General features: G+C 51.0%; 1 protein-coding gene across 1 annotated transcript in view; it reads left to right on the top strand.

The window, feature by feature from the left end:
* Positions 1-839: 839 nt before the first annotated feature.
* The window catches only part of RSPO4 (R-spondin 4), a 38,587-nt gene continuing 20,113 nt past the window's right edge, over positions 840-19,313 (top strand). Inside the window, exon 1 of the mRNA XM_024128605.1 lies at positions 840-918. Within this exon, the coding sequence (XP_023984373.1) occupies positions 840-918 (79 nt within the window). The remainder of the gene's footprint in view (positions 919-19,313) is intronic.

Raw genomic sequence — 19,313 nt, 5'->3', positions numbered from 1 at the left:
CTTCCCTTCCCTCCCCTGTAAAGTGGAGCTAATCAGAATAGAACTTCACTGGGTTGTTTTGAAGATTATATTATGTGTAAAGTGCTTAGAACAACGCCAAGCACATAAGCCTCAAAGTGATAGGCAGTATTATTCTTCCTCTTACTGTTTTTAGTGGGCAAGGTGGCCGGAGGCAGGAGTGCACCGTTTGTTGGGGAGAAGGAGGGATTTGGCTCTGAAAGCGTTAAAATTGTACCAGCTGCTCCCATCCTGTAGACAAGGCTGGAGGAAACACAGTCCAGGTCCTGGGCCCCTTCACTGGCTAATTTATCAGGTGCTGGTCACTTTGGGGCTTAGGAGAAAGAGGAAACAGAGAAAGCGGAAAAGAAAATCCGAGGCGGAGAGTGGGGTGGAGGGAGATGCTGAGAGGAGGGGGTCACCTGGCGTCCGCGCGTCTGTACCTCTTTGTGTGGCGTGGAGGACCGTACCTGTGTATGCCACGGGACCGTGCCGGGCGCGGGAAAGACGCCAGAGCGCGCACGGCGTGACAGACCGACCTGGCCGGGCGACCCCCTCCACCCCCACCGCGCGCCTTCCCCCAAGCGGGTTAATGCACCGCCCCCGCCTCGCTGGCTCCTCCCCGCCCGCCCCTCCCAGCCCCGCCGACGCCCTCACTAGACCTGGAGGCCGGCCCCTGAGCTGACTGGGGGTCCCTGGCCGCGGGACCGACCCCGCACTCGCGGATGCGCCCGGCGCGCCCCGAGCAGCCCCCGCGCCCGCTGTGCCGCCGTCGCCGGTAGCCGCTGGGCCGTCGGGCCTCCCAGGGAGCCCCGCGCGCCCGCCCAGACCAGGCTGCCCAGATGCGGGCGCCACTCTGCCTGTTGCTGCTCGTCGCCCACGCCGTGGACATGCTCCCCCCGAACCGAAGGAAGAAGCAAGGTACGAGGGGCAGCCGGCAGGGTGGCCGGGAAGGCGCCGCGGGATAGTCAGGGGGGTCGCCCTTGGGGCATCTGCCTGCTGCCCGACGCCCGGGGCTGTTAACTCTTCCAGACTGCTGTCAATCCCACTTTACAGATGGGGAAACTGAGGCCCCAGGGCACCCGTGGGGCAAGCTGGACCAAGAGGCTCTCCAGGGAGGGAAGGAGCTGCCAGGGCTCTCTCATTGCCCCGCTTCCTATAATCACAGCATTGCTGGAGGGGCAGGGAAGTGACTTTTGCAGAGACAGGAAGCCTCAGGTGGCAGGCTAGAGGTTGCAGGGCCTAGGGGACAGAGTTAGTGGCTCAGAAATCATCCCAAGCATCCATACTGAGCCAGGAGGTGACATAAAGAGCCCTGAGCTGGGTAGTCCAGATGCCCCGGTCTCAGCCCCATTATAGACCCTGATCCCCTGCATCACTCTCAAGAAGCCAGTAATTTTTGGTGGGTTCCCCTCTGGTGAGGGCATCAGCTGCATGAGCTCAGAGAGACCTGAGTTTGAAGACATTTATTCTGGGATGACCTGGAAGACGTCCAGCCCCTCTAAGAGGCTCAGTTTTTCCATCTTGACCTCCTAGGGCCTCTAGGAGGATGTACCAAGGTTCAGACCATAAATGTACCTGGGGCACAAAGCCGGGGGCCCCTTGCACTCTCACCTCGGGGTCCTGTGCCACAGCCCCTCCCTGAAGGAGTCAGAACATCCTCAGGAGGTGGGTTTGAGGCTGTCCCTGCAGAGCCAGGGTTGGCAGAGCCTGTGGGGCCGAGGAAGGTGAGCGAGTCCCGTACCTGAGCTGGCAGCCCTTTGGCCTCCGAATGGCAGTCTGAGAATCAACAGCCAGCCACTGTGCCCAGAGTTTTCTACTCAAGGAGGGAATCCCCACTACATCCTCAGTGACATAGGGCTTATCCCATTCTAAAAGCCAGGTGCCAAGGCTCGACAGGCTAAGTAACTTTGCTGAGTTGACCAGCAGGTGAATGAAGACCCTGTGTCTTCTTTCTTTGCAGCTCTGGTGTGAGGTCTGAGCTTGGCTACGTGGGAAAGAGAACGAGAGTCTGCCCTCTGGGGGCTTCTAGTCCACCTGAGTGAAAAAGCCCTAACTAGACACAGGTCACTCCTGGAGTGAAACAGGAGGCAGAGAGAGGCTGTGGGAGAATTGGGGGTGGGATTGGGTGGGACAGAGAGACTGTGGCCCGAAGGACTCCAGCTCCAGGTGTGACTGGACAGAGAGATCCAGGGAGGGGAGCGGTGGGGGGAGAGTTGGGTGGGCTTCACATGAGCTGGGGGGCATCTGGGACCTCATGGGGACACTGCTCTCTGAATGGCCCTTGTATAGTACTTATGGTCATGGGCTCTGGAGTCAGCCTGCCTTGTTCAAATCCCTGCTTCCCCAGTTACCAGCTGAGTGACCTTGGGGAAGTCAGTTTGCCTCTCTGAGCCTCAGTTTACCCATCTGACGGTCTTTTAGAAGCTCTCTAAGATCTTTCTCAGTTCTTAAAAAGACCAAAAAAATAGATAAATAAAAACTGTCTCCTCAGCGACTCCTCTTTAAAATAGGAATAATAATCTTCAGTATCCAACTCACAGGGCAGGTGTGGGTAAGGACTGAATGAGTTAGTGTGTATGTTACATGAGTAGCCAAGTACAATAGTCATTCTCCTTTCCTGTCCATTGTGTCCTTTGCTTCTCATAACAGCCTAGTGGGGCTGGGGGGATGCTTATTTTCTAGACGAGGAAACTGAGATTCAGAGAGGAAAACTGATTTGTCCAACGTTGCACAGAGGGTTAGTAGCAAAGCAGGCTTGAATCTCAATCCGTCTGACTTGATGCTGAGAAGATATCTCCTGAGCTGTGTTGGTCTTCTCTTCTTAGAGCCTCACTTTCCCCATCTGAAGAGGAGCTGGTTTAGAAGATCTTTAAGATGCTTCTCAGTCAGTTCTAAAAGACACACAAAGAATAAAGAAAAAGAAAACTTCCAGTCCCTCCCCCCATCCCCAGTTGCTCAGTGAGGTCGGGCATGGCTGCGCCTTACATAGCCACCATTTGGTGAGGGGGCTATTGGCATCCCTCCCCAGGGTAGGTGATCTCTTGCGTCTGGGACACATGCATGTCCAGCGCAGCATCTTCAGAAAGAGGCTTGTGGCTCCATTTATCAGTCAGGTGCAATGGAGAGAGCCTTGGTTTTCAGTCCAACCGCCAACCCCTTTGGGTAAGTGGATTCCCCCCCAGCACCTGCCCGCTGCCCACAGCCTTGGTTTCCGCATTGGCACTGGGGTGGAGGTGGGGGGGTAGCAGAAAGCTTCCTGTAGCATCTTCTGCAAGGTGGTCATAGGAGTCCTGGCCAAATAGGTATGAGAGATGCTGGCTTTAGCAGATTTCTTAACTGTGGGACTTAACAGAGCATTCATAGTGAAGAGGCTGAGGATAGAGAGCAGGACCTTTCCCAAACCAGTTACAGATTAGAGACCATTTTTCGTAAGACAGCTGCTTGGAAAATTGCACATGAGATCCCTGAGGGTCTTACCAGCTTTGACATTCTGGTCTAACTTTGGCAGGAGAATGTGTCCTGAAGGCACCTAGGTATTGGCGGTGTCTTTTCTTTCCTTTCCTTTCCTTTTCTTTTTTCTCCCTCCTTTCCCCCTTCCCTCCTTCCTTCCTCCCTTCCTCCCTTCCTTTCTCTCTCTCTCTTCCCCTTGTTCATTCAACAAGCATTACAGGGCAGACCGTGCGCTGGGAACTTTGGGAGTGCCGAGGTGAACAGACCTGGGGCCCGCCCTTGAGGAGCTGCCAGTGTGGAGAGATGCCCTTCCCTGGCCCTCTCCTACCTCCCCTCCGTGCCCGAGTGCTTGGCCCAGCCTTTGGCCTACTCTGCAAGGTCAAGAGGAACACTCGCTGGGCCCAGCAGCCACCCAGGCTGAGCCGTCACCCTTGGGGCCTGGTCCCCACAGACCCGTGCTTCCTCAAGCTCCAGCATCACTGTTTTTTGATGAAACCTAATTTTTATGTTTCCAAGACAAGAAAGACTAAAAGAAAAGGCTTGAGAATCATTCTTGGATCTCAAGTGACTCTTACAAAACAACATGTTGATTAATAAAGTATAAATGAATCAGAACCAGATGGGGATGTTTCTCTTGAAACATGCTGGGGTGTCCCGGCAATAGGACAGTCGGGCAGGGTGAGGGGGCCCTGGTCTGTACCACTACCTCAATACGGAGCTTCATTTAGGCAATGAGGAGAGGACAGGCCATGACTGACTTTCCCAGCGTCCAAGGCCTGCTGGGGAGGGGGCTTGGTGGAGGCAATTGTCACCCACATTCACATGGTGCCTTTAGATCCTTCTAGACCTGAGGCAGCAAAGGGCAGAGAGAGGAGCTCTGAAATTCAGGGCCCTCTCCTTCCCTGGATGTGTGATTTGGGGCAGGCCATGTACCTTCTGCATTGGTTCCACATCTGTGAAATGGGAACAGTTGTACCTACCTCTTTGGTGTTTGGGATGATTCACCACAGTCCCAGAGGGAAGGTGTCCAAAGGCATAGAGTAGGTGCTTCATGAGGACTCAGCCACTTCCCCCTCCCATTTTACAGCAGAGCTGGATGCTCCCTGGGCTGGGGTAGGGGAGTTTCATGCGGGTTGAATCTCACCTCTGCCCTTCTCCCCTCTCTGAGCCTCTTTTTCTTTATCTGTAAAAGGACTGTGGCAGCGCCCACTCCAGAGTCCTGTTAGGTGGACTGAATATAATAATTCTCTGTAAACTGAAAAGCCCTATGTGGATGGCCAGGCCAGCAGCACTGTCCCCTGTACATAGAGAAGCTGAGACACAGCAAGCAAGTACCCGAGGCAGGGGTGGCGATCGGGGTGGACCCAGGTTTCTAGTCTCCAGGTCAGGGCCATGGCTGGGCCCAGAACAAGGTGTATCCCAACTCCCTCTCCCACGGATGGAGACCACCCCACCCCTGCCCAGCCACCAAAGGAGACCCTTGAGGCCACTTGGGGCCAGCCACGTGCCGGGAGCTCTGCATGTGGGTTTCGACATCTGATTGACTATGGCGCTGCCTGTGTTACACCTATTTCCTAGACAAGGGGTCTGAGGCTCCGAAAGGGGCAGGGACCTGCCCAGGAACTCCCAGCAGCTGAGCTGGTACGTGGACCCAGAATTTTGGAGGCTCCAAAGCCTGTGCATAGAAAAAGAAATGAATTCTGCTAGAGACTTGCCAGGGACTGCAAGGAGGAGGCATCTGAGAAGAGCCCCACCAGAGGGCTGCAGAGGTGGTAGCAGCATAGGAGCTGGGGACTCTGGCAGGAGGAGGGGAGGGTCTGGCCGGATGGGAAGGGCCGAAGGGGCTGTGTGGCAGAGCGGGTGGAGGTCCAATGGCAGACAGGGCCAGAGCCCAGCATCTCCTAGGGATGTCAGGAATGGATCCATCAGAAAAACTGACATGGACAGGATTCGCTGTTCCTCAGTGCAGCCTAGAGAGGCTGGTCGGCGGAAGTCCTAGTCTCAGCTGAGGAATCTGAGACTCAGAGGTGGGACGTTACTTGGCTGAGGTGTCACAGGATAAGGGGACCTTCTTCCCTTTGTTCCCCTGCCTCCTCTAGTCCATCTGTCGGTCCACTGTCTCTTCATCCATCTTTCCATCCTTTCATCTAGTGAAAAAACTGAAGCTCACGTTGATGCAGAGTTTTTCCATCAGCAGATGAGGGAGATAAATTTAGTAAATGCAGCTAGCATTTAGAATGCCGAAATGGAGTAGAATGGATAAAACAGAACAGAATAGTATAGAGTAGAATAAAATAGAGTGGGGTCGGCAAACTGTTTTTGCAAAAGGCCAGATAGTTACTATTCTAGACTTCATGGGACATATTCTTCCTGTTTTGTTTTGTTTTTTTTACAAGCCTTCAAAGATATTAAACCATTCTTAGCCTACAGGCCATACAAAAAGAGGCCATAGCCCAAAGTTAGCCCATGGGCCATAGTTTGCCAGCCCCCTTTTTAGAAGATATCAGAGTGCATTGCAAGTGTGAAGATTAATTATCATTTTGAGAAATGGGTTTCGGCTTACATATGTATGTGAATGTATGAGTGGGTGCATGTGTGTGCACATGGATGTGGGAGTGTGTGAATGAGTGTGTGTGTACTCTGTGTACTGTGTGTGTACTGATGTAAAAATGTAATTTTTACCATTCCCCCAAAAGTGTGGAGCTTTTGGCTGAGCCCAATGCAGTGCTCCTGACAGCTCTGAGAGGCGGGTTCTAGGGGATCCCAGTATTGCAGATGGGGAGACGAAGGCCCCATGGGTCACACAGCCATAGGCGTGTGAACCCAAAGAGTCTGGCTCTGGAGCCCCAAACAGGACACCGAATTGCCTTTATAAGTAGCAACTGCCCTCGACACATTTTGCAAACCTCTATTTCTTTTGTTGTTCTTGTTGTTGTTGTTGTTGTTGTTTTGTGGTACGCGGGCCTCTCACTGTTGTGGCCTCTCCCGTTGCGGAGCACAGGCTCCGGACGCACAGGCTCAGCGGCCATGGCTTACGGGCCAAGCCGCTCTGCGACGCACAGGCTCAGCGGCCATGGCTCACGGGCCCAGCCGCTCTGCGGCATGTGGGATCCTCCCGGACCGGGGCACGAACCCGTGTCCCCTGAATCGGCAGGCGGATTCTCAACCACTGCGCCACCAGGGAAGCCCACAAACCTCTATTTCTTATGCTTGTTTCTAATGGCCCAGGATCTGGCGGCCACGTCCTTCCCACGGTGTTTTCTTTTCCCAAGGTGGATTTTAGCCCCAGGACCCATTGGGGGCCTAAATATCCCTCCTGCATTAGAAACCTTCAAGCAGCCAGTGAGCGCCGGACGTTGCATGTTCCTTTCTCATCCACCCTCCCCCAACCCTGCCAGGTGGATATGGTTGCCCCTCTTCCTTTAAAGAAGAAGCAGGCTGGTTCAGAGAGAGAAACTGGCTTGTCCAAGGTCACATAGCCAGTGTTCCTGATTCCAGAACCACAGGAGCAAATCCTGCCTACTATGGACTGCTCCAGAAAGCCCGGCTAATGCTGCCATTAACCACCGTGTCATTTACATAGCACTTTATTGTTTGCAGAGCAGTTCAACTCTCATTTTCCCTCTGGAGTTCTGGAGAAGGTAGAATAATGGAATGTTAGGACTGAAAAGGCCAGTTGAGACCTTTGAGACCCACGCTTGTAAAAAATGGAGCCTCAAGTGAGGAAGTACCTCACCCAGGATCATCCAGCCAGGAGTGGAGGTGAGGATGCAGGAAAGCGAACGGGGGTGGTGAGGGTGTCCTTGGATAGGCAGAGGAAGGCAGCTTGCTCCAGGGCCTGGAATCTGGTATAGAGCTTCTCAGAGCCTCAGTTTCCCCTGTGTGACTTGGCCATGCTCAGTCTGCTTTGCCTTTCTCCCAGGCCTGGAAGAAATGTTAGATGAGAGGATGGAACCAAGAGGGCTTTCACAGCTTGAAGGCTGTCTGCAGAGGTTTCTTAGTAACCAGAGGCCAGCCTGGGGTCCAGGAGCCTCGTAAGGGCCTCCAGAGTTACCTGAGTGCCACATGGGGTCTGTGGCCTGGCTGTGTGGTTCCATAAGAGGGACCTGATGGAGGCCTGGGCCCCACACAGAACCACTATGGCCTGAAGGAAAGTCCTTCCATCAGAGCTGCAGGCTGTGGGCACTGTCAGGACGTAGAACAGCCCCAGACTCTGTGGACACCCAGGAGCACACGCCTCACGTATATATCCACACACATATGTGTTCCTAAAAACATGTATTTGTTTTTTTTAAAGTACTTAATTTTCACTGGCACCAAAGGTGTAGAAAAGTCTCTTTTTGATTTGGTTTTATGGTTGAGCATTTACTCTATGCCAGATGTTACCTGTGTTGTTTTATTTTATTTGTCAATGTCAGGTACTATGCATATAAAGTGACTAAATTCTCCTAATAAACCTGTGGTGTGGGTACTATTATTATCCCTCTTTTACATATGAGAAAACCAAGGCACAGAGGGGTTAAGTGACTTTCCCCAGGACACACAGCCAAGTTCAAATCCTTCCTAGCCGCAGAGCCAAGCTCCAACTACTGAGCTCAGTTGCCTCCCACCCTTATTTAGTCCTCACATCAACTTGCGAAGGGACTTGTTATTATCCACATTTTACAGAAGAGGAAACTGAATTAAGAAGAGAGGAGCATTTGTTGAAGTATGTGAAACTGCCATTTTTGTAGGTTGAAAACAGACAAATATTAGCAATTTCATATGTTCCAGTCCAATGGCTTGGCAAGTAAGTTTGGCAAAGCCAGGATTTAAACCCAGACAATTGATTCCAAAGGTTGGGTGCATAGCCATCCTGCCTGGTCTCCTCCCAATTCATCCAGATAATAGCCCACGAGGTGATTTGATCCTATTATTCTCCAGAGGCCCTCCAAGCACAGAGAGGGCAATCGACTTGCCAGGGTCACACAGCCAGGATGGGGAGAGGTTGGAATGTGCCCCGCAGGTCTCCATAGCCAGAACCTCCTTTTCTCAGCCCTGTGCAGCAGTCAGCGCCACTCGGGACACATGAGCCCTCGGCCCCACCCCTGGGGATTCCTCCAGGGTCCCGAAGGGAATGGTTTGGTTCCCATTGCCTGGGTGAAGCTCACTCATCTTGAGCACTGCTGCCTCAGGATAGGCCACTACTGCCTGCCCCGGGATGATTTCTTGTAATGCCGCGTGACTCATAGGGCCCCTGCTCTGTGGCCCGTGGTGGGGACTCCTCTGTGCTGCTGTGGGTGGGGGGTTCTGTTTCAGCAGCTCAGAAGAAAGGCATTCTCAAGCCTGGGGGACCCAGACTACATAGGGAAACCACTCCCTTTCCCCGCAGCCTGACTGCAGTACCCACATCCGCAGGGGTGGAGACACCCAGAAAGGAATGTCACAACTGCCCTTCTGCAGCCTGCTCTGGTGTTGGCAGGCAGGCACAGCTGTCTCTAGCAAGTGCCAGATGAGCAGCTGGGAGGCTGGCTGGCTGTCACGAAGGCCACGGCCTCTACTGCTCACCAGCTGAGTGACCTTGAGCAGGTCACCTCTCCCCTCTGGGCCTCAGTTGGCTAATTTGCAAAATGGGGCATGAAACGCATCCCTAGCACATAGTGAGTGCTCACTTAGTGACTATGAAGAGTGTCCAGTGCCAGGCAGTGGGTGTGGGATTTGGGCTGTGACAGGCCTGGGCTCAGCTTCCAGCTCTGCTACTGCCGTGCTTGGGTGAAAATATTTCACTCCTGAATCTCATTGTTGTCTATCAATACAGTGGGGACGATAATAGCATCTACATCATAGGATTGCCTTGAAGGTCAAAATTGTGCATGTAACCCACCTGGGAGACAGTAGGTGCTAATAAATGGTATCACAGTAATGCGTCATGGAAAGGTTGGCTCCTTCTAGCATCCAGGACATTCCAGCCTGATGTCAGACATGCCCCTGCCTGTGTTTGAAAGTCCTCTGTAGACCTAACTCTCCAAAAGAAGGTTATTTGGGGGAGCCCAGATTCAGAGGATAGGGAGGTCCTAGGTGCTCTGTGTCTATGGCACAGTGACTCACCCTCTCTGAGCCTCTGTTCACTCCTCTGTGAAAGGGAACCTCAGAGAACAGCAGTGAGGATGGAAGGATGTGTGTGTGTGTGTGTGTGTGTGTGTGTGTGTGTGTGTGTGTCGCTGGCACATTATAAAAGTATAAATGATGTGATGGCTATTTGTGGATGGGGCCATGATGGGGCCTGACATCCTGCCCTCTGTCCACGGCAGGCTGGAAAAACCCAGTCAGATGCTGCCTTTCAGACCTGATTTTCCTTCCTCCTCCCCTCTTGCCCCACTTCTGAAAGGCGTCAGACTTAATTCATAGCACATTATCAGCATCAGCCGAGCTGATAGTACTCTTGTTTTGTATTATTTTATTTCTCCTTCCTTATTTTTTAAATGGCTATAAATTGCCAATTTTTAATTTTACTCAAAATTTATTTCACTTATTTAAAATTTTTTCATTTTTATTTTATTTAAACATTTTAATTTTATTTTTAAAGTTTTAATTTTTATTAATTTTTTGTAATTTATTTAAATTTACTTTAAAATGTATTTTTATTTTATTCTTACATTTTATTTTTCTAAGTTTTTTATTTTATCATTTAGTTTTAAAATGCCATTTTATTTTAAATTTTTAATTAATTTTAGTTATTTTTTATTTTAAATCTTTTAATTTTACTTTTCGGTTTTTTTCATTTTAAAATTTTTATTGTTTTTTTTTTTTTTTTTTGTGGTATGCGGGCCTCCCTCTGTTGTGGCCTCTCCCGTCGCGGAGCACAGGCTCCGGACGCGCAGGCTCAGCGGCCATGGCTCACGGGCCCAGCCGCTCCGCGGCATGTGGGATCCTCCCAGACCGGGGCGCGAACCCGGTTCCCCTGCATCGGCAGGCGGACGCGCAACCACTGCGCCACCAGGGAAGCCCTTTTATTGTATTTTTATGTGCCCACTTTTTTATTGGGTTTCCTGAATTTTTCTTGTCAGTTTATAGGACTTCTTTGTATTACCTACATATTAATCCCCTGTTGGTTTTGACATGGAAGATATGTTTCTTCAATCTGATACCCAGCTGCTAATTTTATATGTCCTTTGGAGAATAGAAATTGTTACTTATAATACTGTTCATGTGATCAATCCCTTGAAGGTTTTTTAGGTAGGGGGGCGTTGTTTCTGCCGTATGTTCTGGGCTTTTTGATTTTACAAAAAGTCCTCATAAGATGGTCTCATGAGAAGGGTGTGAGCCCCCAATTCTCTATCCCTTGAGCAGATCACCCTTCCCGCAAGTGATTCTTCCCTGACAAGTGTAGACAGTCCTGATGCAGCAGCCCTCAGCCCTTCCTGAGTACATTCCTGGAGCTCAAATTCAGGTGATACTTCTCTGTCCACCCTCATTCCTGGATGTCCCCTGAGTCATCACATTTCAGCCAGCACATGTCTGTTGAACACTTGCTGTCATCTGGCCCCTGTCCTTGGGGGCCCCAGACTGATGAAGGTGGCAGGGCCAACAGAGTGAATAGGAGAGGTGTCAGCTGGAGACCCCCACCCCTGGGACAGGGGACGTTGGCTTGACGTCCTCCCTGCAAGAGAGCGGAGCATCCCCACAACGACTGCCGTTCTCCCAGGGCTGCTTTGGCTGAATAGCTTCAGTTCGTAGACCATCTTATTCCCTTGCATCAATAACCCTCCCTCCAACCACCTCCCCCATTAAAAGAAAAAGAAAAATACCGAGCACTCAGGACATTTCTGGGTAACAGACTTTATTGAAGGTCTGGGGATGCTGCTAAGGGCTCCATGGTTTCAGACTTAAGACCACTGGGTTGTTCCTGCAGCCTCCCCTCTTCTCCTCCTGTCTGACTCTGCACACAGCTAGGGGCCCTTCTTTGGCCCTGAGAGACGTATGACCTTTAGTGGCACTTCACTGCCTTTGGAGAGCCACTGGGCATTAGGCAGCAGGGAGGGGCTGAGAGGCCATCAGGGAGGCATGGCTCCCAGCAGTTAGGAGCTAGGACTCTGGTTTGCAACCCACCTGACTCTTCACTGTGGGTTCTTGGGTCAACCACTAACCCTAACCCTAACCCTAACATCTCTGAGCCTTCGTTTTTTCATCCATGAAAATGTGTAAATGCAGCCCAGCTTTTCAGGGCTGTGATGGGTTTGCAGTGATTTAACACAGGACCTGGTAGCTCAGGATCCTGCATCCTGCAGATGGCATCAGCCTGGTTCTGCCCATCTGCAGACCTGGTCCCTCGGAGGATCTACAGGAGCTCACAGAGACCAGCACCTCTGGCTGTGGCTGCTCATCTTGGTTCCAGCCCTTAATCCTGGTTTTAACTGGGCAAGAAGGATTATGGTTCCCATTTTGCACATGAGGAAACTGGGACCCACTGACAGTGGTTGTAGAATTTCCAAGCCCTGCAAGCCTAGGTCCCTCCAACTGGCTGGGTTTCGGTGTGGTGGAGACAGTGCCCCAGGACCACGAGAGGTTTCCAAGGTAGAGCCCCACCACATACTGTGCCTGTGTCCCCTTCTCCCATTCAGCTCCTCCCTACTGACATCACACCATTTCTTGAGCACCTGCTATGTGCCGGGTGCTTTTTGTGTGCATTAGTTACCCACAACCTTAGAAGATAGGACCCATTCTACAGAAGAGGAAAGTAGAATCCAGAGAGGTGAAGCCACTTGCCCAGGTTTCCACAGCCCCCATACAGTCTGGGTTGGAAGCCAAGCTGGGGCTCCGAAACCAGAGCTGTTTTTCACTGTGCCAAGAATTGGTGAGCAGAACCCAGGGCAGAGCATAAGGACAAAGTTGGCTCCCGTTTGATGTCCTTGGCATATGAGCTGGGCACAGAGCCAGGGGCTCTGCAGGTTATTACCTCCCTTTATCCTCCGGGCACCCCTTCGATAGCCTCATTCTCATTTTGCAGCTGAAGTGTGAGGCTCAGAGCAGTGAAAGGGACTTCCCAGAGTCAAGGTGGCAGAGCCAGGATTCATACCCAAATGTGTGTGACCTGGACTCCTGCCTGCCCAGCACTGCCTCCCTCCCATCTCCCATTTCCTGGGCAGTTGGTCTGGGGGCCTGGCCCGGGCAGATGTCACTGTGACTCCCCACCTATTCTCACCTTCGAGAATGACTTAGGGAACCATCCAGACAGGGCCTCGGGTTTCAGTCCCGCTTGGGGGCCGGCGGTATACAGCTGGTTTAGGGAGCAACTGAACAGCAAGGCGGCTTGAAACAACCAGAGGGAACCTTGAATGAGACCTTGTCCTGGTGGCCTGCAAAAGTCGAGAGGCCACAGCAGGTCAAAGAGGCACAACCCGAGCCAGTGGCAAGGAGGAGCAGAAATGATTCCGGCATCTCTGGAGGAGGCTGCGGGGCAGACACAGTCATGGGATTCTTGGATTCGGTCCCTTGAGAGCTGAGGACGGGTGGCTGAGATCTGCTCACACCAGCTACCTGCCGCACCATGGACTAGGCCACTTACCTTTTAATTCTCATAATATCCCTCCGCCCTGGGCTCCTGGCTCCCACTCCTGCCCGCTACTGTTCATTCAGCTCCGCCCCAGAGGGAGCTTTCAAGATGGCAGACACTCCTTGGCCTGCACCACGCAGGGCCTTCCCATCTTGCTTCCAGGAAAACCCAGCGCCATCCACACTCCCCTCTGAGCCTACCACCCAGGTCTGGGCTGATCTGCCTTTCCAACCAGTCCCTGTGCTCTGGCCTCACTGCACTCTTGCATGCTAAACCCCTGGACCTTTGTACCTGCTGGTCCCTCTGCCAAGAATGCTTTCCTTATATGTCTCAGCAAGTCCTGTCTTGTGGCCGGGACCCTCCTCTCCTCTACTCACTCTGTTTACTGTCATTCACTCACTGTCACTATCTCAAATGACCTCTCTCTCCTTTAGGATGCAACCTCCCTGAGGGGAAGGGCTGTCTTGTCCACTGATGTATCCCCAGTGCCTACAACAGTTCTTGGCACATAGTAGGCCTTCGAGCACATTTGTGAAAGGAACAAGCTTTCCAGTGAGTGGGTGATTGCCTCTATCCAGTGAGTGGGTGATTGCCTCTATCTTACATATGAGCTAACCGAGGTTCAATAACGGGCCCAGGAAGTGAAGTGTGGAGCTGGGATTTGAAGGCGGGGTTGTCTGATCCCAAGCCTTGGGTTCCCACGTCCACTCTTTATGCCTCACTGCTGAGCAAGACTGATTGGGAGCCTCATCTATTGTGGGGAAGCGGTGACGATAGATATGTCACCTGGAACAGCAAGGGCCCAGCCATCCTGAGTCCCAAAGCAGGTGCAGCAGTGGGTATAGCAGGCCTGGCCTCCCCAGTCAGAGGCCAGGGACCAGGCTGTTCACAGGGCCAGACAGGGAGAGCCAGCTGGCTGGAGATAAAAAGCCAAAGGCACCCATCCAGAGACCAGGGTTCCAGCCCTGCCTTCCAGTGACCTACTGTATGGCTCTGAACAAGTGCCTGCCCCTCTCTGAGCCTCAGGGCACCATTTGTAAAATAATACTACTATCTGTATACTACAGAGTTCAAACTTTAATAGACACTGCCCAAATCCCTTTTTAAAGTGAGCACTGGATGTTGTCAGTCTTTTAGTTTGCCTTTCTGGTAGGTCACAAGTAATATTTTGTTCTTATTCTAAACATCATTTTGAAAATTATTAGTGCAATGTAATAGCTCTTCCTGAGGTTACTGGCCCATTTATCTTTCTTTTTTGAATTACTTGTAATATTTTTGCCCATTTCACACCTTGGGTTGTTTTTCTTCTTCTTGATTTCTAAGAGCTCTTTGCATATTAAGGATGGTAATCCTTGGCCTTCTTTTGTGAGGCATAATGATCAGAGTGGACATGTAACAGAGGATCACAAACCTGACATTTGCTTTTTTTCCTCTCTCTCTCTAATTCTGTTATATCTCTAAAACCCAATCCTTAATAACTTTGGGTAGATCTCAGAGTTTCTGGTATTAAAAAGCTCAGTTTGGTGCTAAATTTTTAAAAACACAGGTCTAATTCAAAGCTGTCTCCTTCCCCATCACTGACTTGGCTCCTGACTCCATTGATCTGCCCTGTGGGGAGCTGTGTCATCCTCCCTCCCTTCCTCCCCTGTGTGCTGGGGAGCAGAAGAGGAATGGGGACAGGGACAGCTGTGTCTTACTTCTCTGGTGCTGCTGTGGCCTCACAAGTCCCAGCAGTGAGAAAACTCAGGGCCGCATCACCAGTGAGCACAGGGAAGCGGTTGGGTCTAAACATTCCTATGCCTCCCTCCACACCCTCTGTGTGTGGCAGGTGCCCTACCTGTGGCACGGCTGTGACTTATTAGGGGAGGAGCATGGCCTCGACCTCTTCGTATATTCCCAGCTCCCTCACTACCCCATGGTACCCCTACAGCACCTTTGGGTTGGAAATTTTGGATCAAGTTCAACAGCCTCCTTCAGTGTCCATGTGATCCGGACAGAGAATTGGCCAAATGGTGGCAGTGCAGGCTTCTGAGAGACTGACCCCTCCCCTGCTGCATCTCTCATTCATTCTCCCCGCTCCCCCAATAGACATGGGAAGGATTAGCAAGTGTGCGTTCAGTCAGGGGATGAAATGCCCATTTCAATGTCTTATCGGGTTCCCTCCAAACTGTGAGTGATTCTCTTGCCACCCCACCTGGGTTTAGGGGATTGGGGAAGTGCCCTGCCCCGCCGCAGCCCCTGATAGACAATCCTTCCTGGATCCTCTTCAGACATCGGTTTACACCAGCTGGTAGGCAGTGGAGGGGGAGAGGATGGAGGGTGCAAAGATATCTGGCCTCCCCCTTGCTAAGTTCGGAAGGGGGTGTCTGGCTCCAATTCCATACTCACGAGGCAGCTTTCTTTAGAACACAGTGGTAAGGGGAGGGGAGGACTCAGACTTTGTTTCCACCCTTAGTCACAAGTTTTGGAGCAGCAAGATACATCTTGTTCCTTCGTTCACCCAATGGACATTTACAGAGCACCCAGTGTACCCCGGCACTATGCATGACACTAGGAGGCGTGGGTGAACAAGACAAGGTGCCTGGCAAATTTCCCTTCCTAATCTAGTATCATTTTTGTGCATCTTTCTAAAATGTTTCCACAGGTCTGTGATTTGTCTTTTAACTTTGTCCAATAAATCAAATAAAAGAAAAAAGTTTTTGTTTCTTGTTTTCACTGGAGTCTAGACAAGGGCCTGGTATATTGTAGGCATTCAAGAAACACCTACTGAATGGATGGACGGATCGGTGGATGGATGGCTCTGGGGCCCTTAGAAACACTGAGCTTAACCATCCATTTGACAGATGGAGAAACTGAGGCCCAAAGACAGGGAGGGACTTGCCTGAGGACCCACAGAACTGGGATAAGAGTCCATATCTAGTGCTCTCTCCCTTCTACAAGGTTTTGAGAGGGGGAGGGAGACTGTGGGGAGAGACCAGACCCAGAATAGGGTCCCTAAACATGTTCACCCCATGTCTGGATGTCCAAACTGGATTCCCAACTCTTTGACACCGCTCGGAACCTCCAGTTACCCCGGGTGCTGGATGAGAGGAGCTGGAGCTGTCCCTGGAACACCAAGAGGGTCCAGTGCTGAGGCCCAGCCCCATTCCCTGATGCTCACTGGCAGCAGAGCCCCAGGTTTTCTCTGCACTGGGAGCTGATGGTATATCCAAAGCTTCCTTAGGGCTTAAATGTCAGAGGCAATGAGGGTGTTTACATGGGACATATTCTAGGGGCTAGGTTCTCCGCAGTACTTAATAATAGCTACCAGTTACTAAGACTCCCTGGCTTTAAATCCCAGCTTGCCACTATGTGATCCTTAGCAAATTACTTACCTTCTCTGTGCTTTAACTTCCTTGTCTGTAAGAGGAGATAATAATACCTCGTAGGGTTGTTGCAACAGAGTCTGGCCTTGTAAGAGCTCCACACTGCTCACAGCTACCCCATTGCCGTGCACCTACCATCTGCCAAACCCTGTTCTGAGCATGTCAGACACACCAACATACTGAACCTTCTCAGCAATGCATGAGGACAATGATTATGCCCATTTTACAGATGGGAAAACTGAGGCTTAGTTTGCGATTTAGACCCAGGCTGTCTGCTTGCAGAGGCCGACTTAACTGCTACACCATGCTGTACTGCCTCTCCTGCCATTGGTGCTGAGGGACTTCGGGGCTTGAAAGTCTTTAGAGATTATCCATGCCCTTAGGGGATGCCCCCGGAAGTGAGCAGACGAAACCAAGAGGACTGGCTTGAGATCCTCCCCCTTACCCTATGCAAGCCTCAGCCAAAGCAGCTCAACTCTTAGCTGCCCTATTAATCGAGCTCCCAGATCACATCCTATCTTGGGAAAAAGAAAGCTTCCTTGGCTGAAAAAAGTTTGAAAGTCCTCGTCAAGACCCATCCCTTGTTTTTCTGCTGGGGAAACTGAGGCTGCCAAGGTCACACAGTGAGCCTGAGTCCCAGCCAAGACAGGAAGCATCGTCCTGGCTCCTAGCCCCGAGCTCTGTTCATTGTGGGTCTTCAGTATGGTGGGGTGAAGGGGTCATTTGTGGAGCAAACTGCGAGACCTGGTACCTCTCAGTCGCGTGCATGTTAGGAATCATGTGCCCAGTTCCTCTTAGGAAGTTCCCCCACCTTCCCTGGAATCCTGGCACTCATCCTCCCCACGGCTCATGGGGGAGTCCTGGGCTGGATTAGTGGGCACCATCCCCCCTACCCCTGGCCTGTGGCATCACGTCTCCAGATTGGCTGGACATGTCCCACCAGGTCCTGACTGCTGCAGCATCCTCCCACTCAGCCGAAGCTGAAGCTTTCACATCTCCCAAAGAGCCACAGGAGGCCTCCACAGCCATAAAGAGCCCAGGAAACGTGAACTCCCCACAGAGGGAAAGGGAATCAGCAGCTAGTGTTTCCTGTCCCCAGTGTTGCCAGGTGCTTTATACACAGCTCTTGGGGTGCTTTGTAGCACCCAAGGCAGGCTCAGAGAGAATCAGAGAAGCAAGAGACCTGTCCGATGCCACACGGCCAGACAACCCCACCATAGGCAAAGCCAGAACCTGTCTGAGTCCACTCCCCAGCCCACAAGTTCTCACTGAGCACCCACTGTGTACCAGGTACCGGTGCTACAGACGTGAACAAGTCAGAAACACCTGCCTCAGAGAGATTCCATTTGTGTGTGTGTGTGTGTGTGTGTGTGTGTGTGTGTGTCTGTGTCTGTGTCTGTGTCTGTGTGTGTGATATAGCAGGGACTCTTGAGCACCTACTATGTGCCAGGCACTGTTTTGAGCATAATGCATTTTATCTACAAAATAGCCCTGTAAAAGTGACTAGAAGAAGAAACTGAGGCACAGAGTATTTCAGCAACTCGTTCAAGGTCACACACACAGCAAACCTATTCTTCTAACACAAAAAAAGGAACTGTCCTCTCCGTATTTTTTCAGAAGAATAGCAACTGCACGTACCCAACACTTCATGACAGTTTTACATGTAGGACAATTGCAAGACAATTCCTTACACAATTTCACATACTTGACACTTTCACACGCAAGAGAGTTTTGTGACAGTTCCACAGACAGCTGGATTTTGCGACAGGTTCACACTCCGGGCAGATTCGTGACCATTCTGTTCATGGATAACGGCGTGCCGAGCTCTGAGGACGTGGATGCCGGGGAAGCCAGCTAGGGGATGTGACTGCCTCCCCTGGTCCTGGTCTCAGCCGCTGCTCCCACCCGCCCCCTCACCCCCCATGCAGCTTGCCGGATGATGAGGAATCCAGTAACAGTTCTTTTTTTTTTTTTTTTTGAATTTTATTTTATTTATTTTTTTATACAGCAGGTTTTTATTAGTCATCAATTTTATACAAATCAGTGTATACATGTCAATCCCAATCGCCCAATTCATCACACCACCACCACCACCACCCCGCGGCTTTCCCCACTTGGTGTCCATAAGTCTGTTCTTTACATCCGTGTCTCAATTTCTGCTCTGCAAACCAGTTCATCTGTACCATTTTTCTAGGTTCCACATATATGCGTTAATATACGATATCTGTTTTTCAAATAGTGCTGCAATGAACATTGGGGTGCATGTGTCTTTTCGAATCGTGGTTTTCTCTGGGTATATGCCCAGTAGTGGGATTGCTGGATCATATGGTAATTCTATTTTTAGTTTCTTAAGGAACCTCCATACTGTTCTCCATAGTGGCTGTATCAATTTACATTCCCACCAACAGTGCAAGAGGGCTCCCTTTTCTCCACACCCTCTCCAGCATTTGTTGATTGTAGATTTTCTGATGAAGCCCATTCTAACTGGTGTGATGTGATACCTCATTGTAGTTTTGATTTGTATTTCTCTAATAATTAGTGATGTTGAGCAGCTTTTCGTGTACTTCTTGGCCATCTGTATGTCTTCTTTGGAGAAATATCTATTTAGGTCTTCTGCCCATTTTTGGATTGGGTTGTTTGTTTTTTTAATATTGAGCTGCATGAGCTGTTTATATATTTTGGAGATTAATCCTTTGTCCTTTGATTTGTATCGTTTGCAAATATTTTCTCCCATTCTGAGGGTTGTCTTTTCGTCTTGTTTATGGTTTCCTTTGCTGTACAAAAGCTTTGAAGTTTCATTAGGTCCCATTTGTTTATTTTTGGTTTTATTTCCATTACTCTAGGAGCTGGATCAAAAAAGATCTTGCTGGGCTTCCCTGGTGGCGCAGTGGTTGCGCATCCGCCTGCCGATGCAGGGGAACCGGGTTCACGCCCTGGTCTGGGAGGATCCCGCGTGCCGCGGAGCG

The sequence above is a fragment of the Physeter macrocephalus genome, chromosome 14, assembly GCF_002837175.3.
Source record: "Physeter macrocephalus isolate SW-GA chromosome 14, ASM283717v5, whole genome shotgun sequence".
NCBI lineage: Eukaryota > Metazoa > Chordata > Mammalia > Artiodactyla > Physeteridae > Physeter > Physeter macrocephalus.
The sequence above is the reverse complement of the archived record's forward strand: the minus strand, read 5'-3'. Positions and strand labels throughout refer to the sequence as shown.